Consider the following 12,170-nt stretch of genomic DNA (forward strand, 5'->3'; position numbering starts at 1 on the left):
GAAGCTGTGGCTGCCCCATCCCTGGAAGTGTTCAAGGCCAGGTTGGATGGGGCTTTGGGCAACCTGGTCTAGTGGAGGGGGTCCCTGCCCGTGGCAGGGGCGTTGGAACAAGATGGTCTTTGAGGTCCCTTCCAACCCAAACCATTCTATGATTCTATGATCTTTTTCTTTTCCCTTCACATTATTATAAACTGTCTTATACTGGGAACTATATATTTAAAAAAAAAAAAAAAGCAGGTTTAAAAACATGACTTCATTGAACAAAAGACAGTAGTTCAGGACTGGAAGGAGATCCAGGCAACAGAGCAGCAGAAGACAATGCACTGAGACACTGAGATAACCTTAGGAAAAAAATTAGCTGTGAAGAGGAAAGTTTTACCAGTTGAGGGGAGAATGAAGATGATTATGAACGCTAGAGTTGGATGAAAAAATTGTGTAAAATCTTGAAGGTGTATAAAAAGTAGATGTGCACGAATGCAAAGTTAATGGAAGCAGGTAAACAAGAGGTAATATGAAAGTAATGCAAGTTTTGCTGTTGCATTCTATATAAGTTGGGAAGATGCAACACAGAGATTGGAGTCGTATATGTTGAATAATTAAGAGAGAAGATCATCACATCACAGATTATCGCTGTAGCCATCTGGACGTACTTTTTTATATTTGTAAATTTTACAGGAAATCATGCCAAAATTTGTACATGGATGCAAGAGAAACCAGAAGGAAGAAAGTAATACAGAAAATTCAAATAGCTAGGTTTAAAAAAAAAAAAAAATGTATATTCCACAGAAAACAGTTCTCTACCATTTTGTATGTCACAATACAAAAGCACTTGATAGTACTTGGGATTTAGCTTTCATAAGGACTTAATATAATACATTTCTAAATGTGAATCACCAATCTAAAGGACACAATTGTACTGCTAAAACAAAACTATTAGTAGATATTCTGCACATTAATACTAGGCAAACTTCCAAAATAAAGATTATATTTAAGTAGTTACTACTTAAAAGAACTGCTGGATGAGCTCCAAAATGTCATGAAATGACTACTGTGACAGCCTGCTTCAGTTAAATAGTACAGGCAAATTTATCCTTCTCATGGTGGGTTCAGTCCTGCAGTTATTTGGTTCAGCTTGAAAGGGCAGTGGTTATTTAACGTATTTCAGCAACTGCATGGTGGTCACAGCATTGACAATCGAAATATAGTGGAGGAGAATACACTTTTCTATGCCAAATCCACTGACCCCCGGGCCCCCATTTGAAAATGCATTTCAGACCTCCTCTCAACTGCTAGCCAATGATCAGCTTTTGATTTGTTTCTTCCCATCAATAACAGACATAGTCTCTCTTTACAGCAACAGCTTAAGGGACCACAAGGTTTAGCAGACTGATATGAAGGAAAGGGAGAGGTGAGGCAGCTCAGAGTTCCCATCCTACATCACCATTATGGAACATTTCTGCTTCTCACCTATTTATTTATACGTAGTGTTTCTGTTAGAATAAGCACCCAAAACACACAATCATCTCACCAAGCTTCTGGATTCCTCCTTCAGTTCTTGGATAAGCAGTGGAGAGAGTATACTACAGAGAATGCTTAGGTGGACTGAACCATACGTCTCTGCACTGCTTATACAAAATGCCTAGGGTAAGCCAGCTACTAGCTCACTTTCCTTGGTCTTTAACATTATCACTGCTAAGATGACAACTCAGATTTTTCTTAGAAGTTTTCCCATATACTTACAAACATTTAATGCACAAATGAAAGCACTGTTTAATGGTTCTTCTAACTCCACGATTAACCCCCCATGATTATGAAAAGCTCAACACGAGCTGGCAGTGTGCGCTTGCAGCCAAGAAGGCCAACCACGTCCTGGGCTGCATCAAAAGAAACGTGGCCAGTAGGTCATGGGAGGGGATTCTGCCCCTCTACTCTGCTCTTGTGAGACCCCACCTGGAGTACTGCGTCCAGCTCTGGGGGTCCCAGTACAGGAGAGACATCAAGCTGTTGGAGCAAGTCTAGAGGAAGACCATGGAGATTATCAGAGGGCTGGAGCACCTCTCCTATGAGGACAGGCTGAGAGAGTTGGGGTTGTTCAGCCTGGAGAAGAGAAGGCTCCAGGCAGACCTTATTGCGGCCTTTCAGTACCTGAAGGGGGCCTACAAGAAAGCTGGAGAGGGACTATTTACAAGGGCATGGAGTGATAGGACAAGGGCAATGGCTTTAAACTGAAAGAGAACAGATTTAAATGAGATCTCAGGAAGAAATTTCCAGGTTCTCCAGAGAAGTTGTAAATGCCCCCATCCCTGGAAGTGTTCAAGGCCAGGCTGGATGAGGCTTAGGGCAACCTGGTCTAGTGGAGGGTGTCCCTGCCCATGGTAGGGGGGTTGGACTACATGATCTTTAACATCCTTTCCAACCCAAACCATTCTATGATTCAATTGAGAACTGCAACAGAAGAATCACACAATTCCTTTCTGTGACACATTCAGTTGTATTAATATCCAGATAATCATACCAGAGACACCATACAAACATGCTTCTTTATAATTAGGAATATTCAACTGTGTTGCTAACCATATTGCCTTTTGAAGATGTCCATCAGAAACACAGGAAACCCTGACAAATCTATCAGAATCCTAGAATAAGAAGTCTGAAGGGAAAATCATGGCTTCTGTTAGATCTTTCTGAAAGTTCATCTACCTTTTGATACTTTTTCACTAAATCCTGAATCCAGATACAGATATTTTACAACTTCAGTGAAAGATCAAGTTAATAAGTCCTCTCCTAAAATGAACTAGGTAAAATTAAAAATAATGGAAGGTGCAAAAATTTTAAAAGACCGTTCTACAGCTAAAATATTGAATCTATCAGAGGCTTCAAAACCAACAAAATTCAAAATGAATACAATGCAGATATTTAAAAGCCCATGTATTCACATACAAAGGTTTCACACATATGATGAACATCCCTGCACATGCCTGAACTTCCCAATAATACCAACTTGCTTATTTTTTGCTAGATTCTAAGATATGGCATGACAGAAAAAAAAAGAAAAGAAAAAATCTTTCTAAAGAGAATAAATCATAGTTGTATTTTCTTCCTCCAATATCATTAAGAATTTAAGTTCTATTTTTAAGTTTGTTTAAAACTTGACACAACAGAAATCATATACTATCTGGTGGAATGTACCCAATGAAGCTGTCAAACAGCGAATAAGGAGATGTCAAATAACCTAAGGTTAAATGAGGAATGGCTCTCGACATATTTGTTTCGATACACAGAAGCCTCTTGTGGGTTTCCTTCAGAGCATACATTGTGCTGCTCTGTGTATTTGTGTCTCAAAAAAAAAAATTAATATACTCTGGTTTTTGCAAGTCTGAAATATCTTCTTAAAAAGTTATTTTAACTTACTTACATTTCCACGTTTTATCTAATTGTTAATGATGATGCTCTTTTTAATGATTTCCATTTAAGAGCTTTCAGGAAAAAATCCATTCCGTAAGGTTATTTCACAAACTAACAATGTTGTGAAAATCCAATTTGTTTGGTGACATCTTTCCCAATGGCTTCTCAGTGGCTGACAGTTTCCATCAGTCAAAAACTAAATTACATGAAGTGTCACTGATATCTCCATCATATCCAAAATCACTTCAGACTTCTGTAGCTTTGTAGCCATCATTTTTCATTTATCACTTTGGAATCTTATAAGCATGCAGTATGTACGCACAGATTGCATACATTCAAACATATCTTAGGCTCCTCCTTTTGAGGAATCTACGATTCAGAGACCAAACGTGTCAAAGTCACCTTGAGCTCATAAATAGAAACATGTAGGATGATTACATCTTCCCTTAGATTTTTCTAAAAATAAAGGTGCTGTTTCAGCTGTCTTAGGCTGTTTTGCTTGCATCCAAATTTTCTAGTACACCCATGGGTGCTTAAAGGAAAATTTCCCAACCATCCCTACATTTTATGCCACGCAGTACACTCACTGGTGTCATAGCAACAGCCTATGGAAAAAGTTCCTTCTCACTGCACCAGCTCTCCAGCACACCATCAGGCAAGGCTGCATGACCTGCAGTCAGAACATCCTTAGCTAGTGTTGCCTGAGACCACCAAGATCTATACTTAAAAGCCATATAGTATGGTCTGCAACCCTTTATGAACAACTTTCTGTACATCTTCGTAGCATGAGGTATGCTTTCCTCAAAAACACAAATGCACAGGCAGGAATTCCTCTCCTGGGATGAACAAATAACCACAACACCAACACACTGACATGTCGCAGTTGAATGTCATACACTTTGCTGGGAGGACCACATGCCTGCTTAGACAACAGCCCACAGCAATAAGCAAAGGCATTCCCCCAGGTAGGCCAGTATACCCTCTACTTCACTTTGGTGCCCCACCCCTTCATGTTCTCCCATGCCAAGTCTATGTCCCTGTTTCACCACCACACGCTGAGCAAAGACCTTAGCTCCCAAGCAGTCTAGATCTTCCTAGAAGTCAGTTGTATTGAAGCTTAGTCTAATATCAGCTAACAATAGCATGCCTCAACACCCAAATCCATGCACTCATGATTGGCACCATTTTCTCCCTTAATTCATCCCCTGTCCCAAATTGAAACTAGCCCCCAGCTGCATTAAGACCACCACAGCTGCTGTACATAGGAAGAGTAAAGCCTGAGAGAAGCTGTGCTCATTAGATCACACTGCATCTCCTGCCACACACAGATCTTGCCCTTTCCACGCTACCTCGACCAGAGCCCACCTTGCTTCTCCCCTTCCCTCAATACCCTGCAGAGAGGCAACACAACAACCTGCTTCTGCTGAGCCATCTGAGTCCTGAGCTAGGTGCTGGGTAACTGAGGCTATGAACATGCACCAGCAACGTAATTTAGTATAAGGTATCCCAAGATCCCACTCACTCTTCAGCAGCACGGAGGATGGCACATTTATGAGTCCACTCCCTTAGTTCACTCTGAACTGCAGACCTGCCAAACAACGCACTCATGGCAAGTCAGACCAAGCCCTTTGCCGATTTGCTTAGGGTTACAAACATTTGGCATACTACACTAGATGCACTGATGTCTGAGGAGAAGGGTGGGTTAAAGACAAAGGAAGAAAGGTCTCTGCATGACTATGAGTGGCCCTGCCCTTCCTACCACTCCAGCAACATTTCTAAGAGAAGCAAAGAGGCCAGTTCAATTTTAAAAGACAACAGATCCTGAAGTGCTCCTTCATGAGATCCTTTAAAAGCGTCTTCACACTGGCAACTGAGGCTTGCACTGAGACTTGTACAGGTTTCTCATCTCCTTTTCATGTGGGTTATATGGCAGAGTACTACACATAAGTAAATAAGAAAGCTAGGAAGTTGTATTCAAGATTGTGCAAACAGTTGTAGAATAGCCCATTCCTTCTTGATGTGTCCCAAGACAGGTGACCAGTTCATGAACGGTGCCCTCCACTATGCCCTAAGGAAGGGTGGAGTTCAGAGTAAGGGAAGGCAAATCAAGGTGTATTGACACATCTGCCCGCAGCTTTCCAGTCACTGTAGACCTCAGTGCCTCTCTTCTCTGGGACAACCAAAACCCTCTGATCAGCAGGAGAGGGTATTCATTTAAAACACAAAGAAAATGCTAAAACACTACTGTTCCTTTCCTGTATTTGTTGTTTATTTCTTTTCTCAGTCTGTCAGCGGTACTGAGTACGTTATTTCCTACAATCTCTGCCCCTTCTGCTCTTCTGTAATCCCTTCGTAGTTAAATTCCTTCTCTTTTATTTACCAACTCTCTGCTTTGATGCATATTACTACAGAAAAACATGTTGTTAAATCTACTTCCAGAACAACAGTCCAAGCATAAAGCTCTAGAAGGAATACCAAGGAAAATGGCCATAAAAAACCCTAAAAAACCAAACCATGAAACCCTTGTAAATGGCCTCTGTCAATGACACAAGGAAAAACACAAGTACAATAAAATGTCTTACAAATAGAAGTCCAACTAAAACCTGCCCTTTGGCTGTAGGTGTGGTGTTGAAAAATTATTAAGTCAGAGCAGAAAAGTGTCAGTTTACACAGCAGTGATGCAACGAGACAAAAGTATCATAAGTATGAGAAAGGTCTATGGAATGGAATTGTTGGAATTCAAAATAAAAAGCCCAGAAAGAAAATGCTGAGGATGCAAGGCTTTTCCACTGAGAGCCTTGTGTAATAATGAAATACAGAATTTGACCTAGAAAGGGGCAAAAAGAGACTGGATGAAAAAAAAAAAATCAAACAAACCAAGAAACATGCTGATATCATATGCATCTGGCCAAGTAAAAAACTGGCAATTTATGGCAGCATTAGGAAACGCATAACTCAAGAAGACATTCAAAATGTGAACGATACTCCACTTATCAAAGAGTAACAACAAACTTTCTAGCGTGGTGTGCTTGCTATGCTCTACTTCAGCATGCTCGCCTCTGAGAGGATAGGACTTGCATACTACTGAGGAGGCACCCAAAAGCATAGTTTGATACAGCAACAGGTTCCCTCCCTCCTTTCATACCTAGCCAACTCTCCCCTCTGTTTACATACCACTTCACCATGATATTGATGGGACGGTCGCAGAGTGATCTAACAGAAAATCTGTATGGCTAAAGTCACCATGATGTATTCTGGTTTTTAAATTGTTAATCTTTTTAATATAAAAGATCATGTTTTTTCATGATTAGTTCAATCACTATAGCCCTATCAATTTCTACAACTAATAATATAACTACAAACACATCTCTTTTACATGGGAAATCCAGTGCAGAGTTCATAGTTCTTTGTTTTTTAAAGGCACAAACCTGTATTTATACTGTAATAATCACATCATATAGAAAGATATTGAAAACACAAATCGAAACACAATGCTCTGACTATGCAAAGTCTTTGCAAACCTTCAGTGCTCTGTAAATAATAAATAACTGAAGCAAAAGTCATCTCAGCAAGTTAATCATGAGTCGTACTGCCAAGATACAGAGTTTACTCCAGCCAGGTTGTGCTCCCTAGTCCACGGATAAACAGGGATTTCAATTTCGAGACCTGACAGTCTTGCATGTTTTCCAGCACTGGATTCCACCATATTTTATAAAGATGCAACCTGAAGCTGAGTGAAAAATTTTTGAGTCTCAAAACAGTGCCTTTTTCTACAAATTATTTTAACATTTTCAATGATTAAGACAAGAGAAAGCATGAGACTTCAGGCAATTGAGAGATATCTGGAACACTTAGAGGCAGCATCTCTACTGCAAGAAGTGTGACCTGGGAGAGGGCAGTTGTGCCAGTGGGGGGAAGTTGAACCTTATTCCTAACTAGATTTTTAAGCCAGAAAAAGAAGTAAAAAGGAGAGATTAAAATTATAAATCAAAGACCATTTAGTTTCACACCAGGTGTTAAAACCCTGCTTCTAGATGCCATTAATCTCAGAGATTTAACAACAGGCTTTAATGGGAAGAGTCTCATTCTCTGTAGCAAGAAACATTAGACACAATGACCTCATCCATCCCTCTCTGATCCTCCTTCACCCCATATGCAGAGTCAAGTACAGCACAATTCATCACTTCAGTACAAAGCTGTTTGCAGCTCAGTGGTCCACAGTTATGTTACATACCAGACACAAAGATCTGAAAGAGAATGAAGCTCCTTCACTTCACTCTGAAATTGGTATTGCTGCTTTGAAGCAATGCAGGCTCCTTTTAGCAAACAATGACTACTACTAATAATGAACCTTTCATTGTTATGCTCCATTTGTTAAAATTCCCCAAGCCTGGCACAAAGGGAAACCTCCCACCACCAAACACATAGTGCCACAAGGAAGACACTACAAGAGTTAGAAGGGCCATGAGGAAGGACTCTCCTTCACAGATGGACAAACTCAAAGAATTAGGACAGCAGGGAAATGGCTGACCTAAGCAATACTTTTAATTGGTAATGACCTATGTCATATTCCTCTTCCTTTTTCCCTTTTAGCATCTCTTGTTCTGCAATGCCCTTCCATTTATCTAAAACCACACCCTTGTATCCCCTCTTCCTGCAAGAAAAATACTCTTTCCTCAGGACTCTGTACATCACTATTTGAAATATTCATGTCATCTTTGTCTTTGCCATGTTACTTAGAAATCCTTTGAGTCTCCATTTCAGCTGCTTTAGTCTCGTTTTTGCTATTGTTTTAACAAAATTCATTTTTACCAAGAGCAACTACCCTCTCTAATCTAATGACTAAACATTTTTATCCCCTCCCGTGTTTTTTTGATTTCAAGTTCCCTTGGAAAACTTCCCAGAAGTATAGATACTGAGACAGGAAATTTAAATACTCTTCAATACTTGCATGGATCCATCCATCCATCTCCAGTCCATAAGCCACTGATCGAAAACCAAAGACACTGTTTCTTTCATTGCCAGTATTTGGTCCTCTCGAAGCTCCTAAAATCCTGTTAATTCTCAAGAACTTTCTTCAGCAGTTTCTCATCCTTACTTAGCTTTTCCCATTCAGTTCCTTTAGTTAAATTTACCTATTTTCCACTAAACTTCTCCCATGACCCTCTCTCTTCCAGTAACCTTATCTGTTTTGGCCATTTCAACTGCTATCATTATGCAACCCTGTCACTTGATCATCATAATATACAAACATTCTACCTCTCAAGCTAGTTCCAAACACAAAAGTATCTCTTTTCTCATTCTCTTTGTACTCTCTCAAGGCTTTGCCATTTAATCTTGCTTATCTCTCTCCTCTAAGTCTACTGTCTCTACACCAAAATGGGTGTCACTAGGACTTACGTACTGAGAAAAGGTGTTTTGGTAATTCCTCACTCTCTGACAGGCAGTATAGACTGTACAGAGAATGCATTAAGAAAAAAAAGTGAGATTTTTGGACTAAGAACTGAACTTTCAATGACACAGCTTGAACATATTAAGACAAATTTAATTGTAATTTATGAACTGCCAAAATAAGATAAAAACCATTTATCTTACAATGAGGGAAAAGTCTCTGAGCTCAGTGTGAGATCTCAAATTACAAAACAGCTTAATATTTTTAAAAATAGTTTTATCAACAGAGTTGCCTTCTGGGACTGTACCCTGCAACCTTACTACTTATAAAATAGAGTTTGTAAGAACTACCACAGTGGGCCAGGCTGGATATTTAGCCCAAATGGAATGACCAAACTTGCTCAGACTAAATATCCAGCCTGACCCACTACCCTGTCTCTAAGAACAGCCAAGAGCAGATGTTTAAGGGAATAGTGAAAACCAGAGCAGTCATATAGAAATACTTTCTTTCACTCTCCCCAAAACACTTGCTGCACAGTTTTCTGCAATTTGCAGCTCAGTAGCTTCCTTACTTAGAGGTAGTGCCTTTGTTTGTCACTTCCTTTTTTTTTCTCCCCTCCCTCTTTTTCTCTATCTCCTTTTCCAACTTTGTTCAGCAGCTCTTTATATCCATACAGCATGTAAAGCATCCTGTGGCAAGGAATTCAGACTTACACACTATACAAAGAAAAACTTCTATTCCTAGCTTTGAAACTGCTCCCTTCCTGTTTCACCTGCTGTCTCTTCTAATACAAAAATAAGGTGGCACTGAGTATTCATTTCCCATCCACACACCTCACAGCTCTTACGATTTTATAGATCTCTAGCGTTAGCATCTGGCCACTCTCTCTTTTCTTGTCCGGAAACTCTCATCTCGCTAGTTGTTTTTGCATGGATGCTGCTCCACAGATGCCTTCTGCATCCTGCTGCTTTTCTTCATACTGATTCTCCTCCTCTGAACCTTTTTCAGTTCTACTCCACTTGTTCTGAGATAAGGAGACCAGAACAGTACACCATATTTAAGACACAAACACACCACAGATTTAGAGTGGCCGAATGATATTTTGATCGCTCTCCTTTCAGAGCATCTCCTGATATAAGTTTGTTTTTTGACTGCTACTAAAGTATAGAGCTGATCTTTTTCATTAAATTACTGCTTCTAGTCCCAAGATCTCAGGCCAGCTCAAAATATTTTACCATTACTGACCCTGAATTTCATCCACCATTTTAATAGCCACATAGTTTTATAAGATTCTGTTGCAGTTTTTCAGTCTGCCCCTTCTCTTTTACCTTCTTTTGCCCTGAATAACTCAGTTTCAGAATCAAACCTTGTCAACACACTTCTATTCCAAGCCACTTAGGAATATGAAGATCCCCCTGGGCACTCACAGAGATCTCTGTGGAAATCCACCAGTCATTGCAAACACAGTTTCTCCTGCTATTTTGTTTCTTACCATTTAACCAATTATTTACACAGCTGTCAATCATCCCCCTTAACCTGTGCCTGTTTAGTTCCTTTTAAAGTTTTTTGAGAGGACTTTGAATACAAAATGTCTTTTAAAAATTTATGTAGAACAATACATCGTAAGATTTTTTTCATCTGCATGCTGGTTACTTCCTTCAAAGGACCACAGTAGTTTAGCAAGACTTGACTTTGAATCACGAAAATGCTGGCTGGAAGGGATCTCTGGGAGCCATCCAGTCTGACCAACCACTAAAAGCCACAGTAAATCAGGTCAGCTGTAGCGCTGTCCAACTAAGACTTGAAAGTCTCCAGCCCTGCCTCAGGTAACTTTTTCCAGTGCTGCACTACCCTCCTAGTGAAAAAGATTTTCCCCACAATGCCCTATCAGAACATTTCAATCTGCAGTCTGTGTATGTTAACTCGCTGTTACATAGTTTGCTACTACTAAGAACATTGGCTCTGTCATCTTTGCAAGCACCCTTCAAGTAGCTGAAGGCTACTATTAGCCTGTTTCTAAATCTCCTCTTCATCAGGGTCCCCTTCACAGAAATCAATTATTTCATATTTATCCAATGTCCTTTCTAAAACAATCGCTAATCTAATTTTGTAATTAATTCACTTAGTTTAAACAAGAAGCCTATTGATTTCTAGGCTCCCTGATTCCACATGAAAGCTTTCTAAAACATGCCATCAAATTAGACTTCTTCAAGTTCTCAATTGCTGAGACACTAAAGCAAGAGGCTGCACGCCACAGTCTGTAGCTGGTCTTTTTCACTTTTCTGTCCCTTAAAAACTTGGGTAAGCTACAATTGGACCTGTTAAATTGGGAACATGCAATTTGTTCCACAGTCTCTCCTACAAATGCTTCCAGCTGAGAAAGGCAATCTCATAAGTCTCCCATAAGAAGGGTTCGAAAACAGGAACCACCCCATGCTTTTCAGTGGTGAGCACATACACGCAAGAATTACTTAGTTTTCTGCCATGGCTTTATCTCAGATCATTCATTTCATAATGTCATTATATGCAGACCCCACAGACTCTTCAACTGCCTTCTGCTACTGGGGTGGTTGAAAAAAGCACTTATTAATTTTATATTTAGCCTGATAGGGGGATTTTTTTGGTCCTATTTCCTTCTTTGAATGCAGCCACAGCTTTTTTTAAGATGTCGTCTTGCTTTTAATAGCCTTTTCTGCCTTGTCATTTAGCTATACAGGCTTCCTTTTCCTAAATCTTTTTTAGACTGATGGTAAGCGTTTATGTGGAGCCTCCAAAACAACATCCTGAAATAGTGTCTCTGCCACCTACAAACATGTTACTCTTACAGTTGCCCTTTCAGTTTTTCTTTAAACATCCCCATTTTTACACAGTTTCCCTTTTTGAAGTTAAGGATAATTTAAGTGAGGGAAGAAGAAAGGAGAATTGCAGGTTTTTCTTGCATTCCTTCCATTTCCATTTCTTGCATTTCCTTAGCTTAGGTAGGAGAGAAAGGTAGAATATCTGTAATGGTCTACAAAGCCATCTCGGAAATCTTTTTCCAGACTTATAATCTCTCCATGACATCACCACCTACCCATTGAACAAAATACAGTCTCTTACATACCTTTTAGTCACCATCCCTCTGTAATCATCTACTGCCTCTGTTCAGCGTTTGTGCACAGCCTAGCACAGTGGGGTCCTGCGTCTACCTTGTAGGCTCCTAGGAGATAAGGAAACATAAAAGAGAAATAATAGGTATTGAAGAGACAGCTCATCAGCAATTCTCACACACTTATAGAAGTCATAAAACATCTGTCTTTCATGACAATAAGTTAGAAATGTAAGGCACTGAACTACAGAGTATGAACAAGAACCAAATGGAAAAGAGGCTGAA

The 12,170-nt window shown here is 39.8% G+C and overlaps 1 protein-coding gene across 15 annotated transcripts in view; it reads right to left on the bottom strand.

The window, feature by feature from the left end:
* The window catches only part of SEMA5A (semaphorin 5A), a 353,459-nt gene that overhangs the window by 253,861 nt on the left and 87,428 nt on the right, over nucleotides 1-12,170 (bottom strand). For 9 of the 15 annotated variants that reach the window (XM_075744790.1, XM_075744785.1, XM_075744788.1 and 6 more), the window contains one exon: nucleotides 11,897-11,996. In XM_075744790.1, the coding sequence (XP_075600905.1) occupies nucleotides 11,897-11,914 (18 nt within the window). In that variant the 5' untranslated portion in view covers nucleotides 11,915-11,996. The remainder of the gene's footprint in view (nucleotides 1-11,896; nucleotides 11,997-12,170) is intronic. The other 6 variants (XM_075744800.1, XM_075744795.1, XM_075744798.1 and 3 more) reach the window with 1 other exon arrangement.

Source organism: Balearica regulorum, chromosome 2 (genome assembly GCF_011004875.1).
Source record: "Balearica regulorum gibbericeps isolate bBalReg1 chromosome 2, bBalReg1.pri, whole genome shotgun sequence".
NCBI lineage: Eukaryota > Metazoa > Chordata > Aves > Gruiformes > Gruidae > Balearica > Balearica regulorum.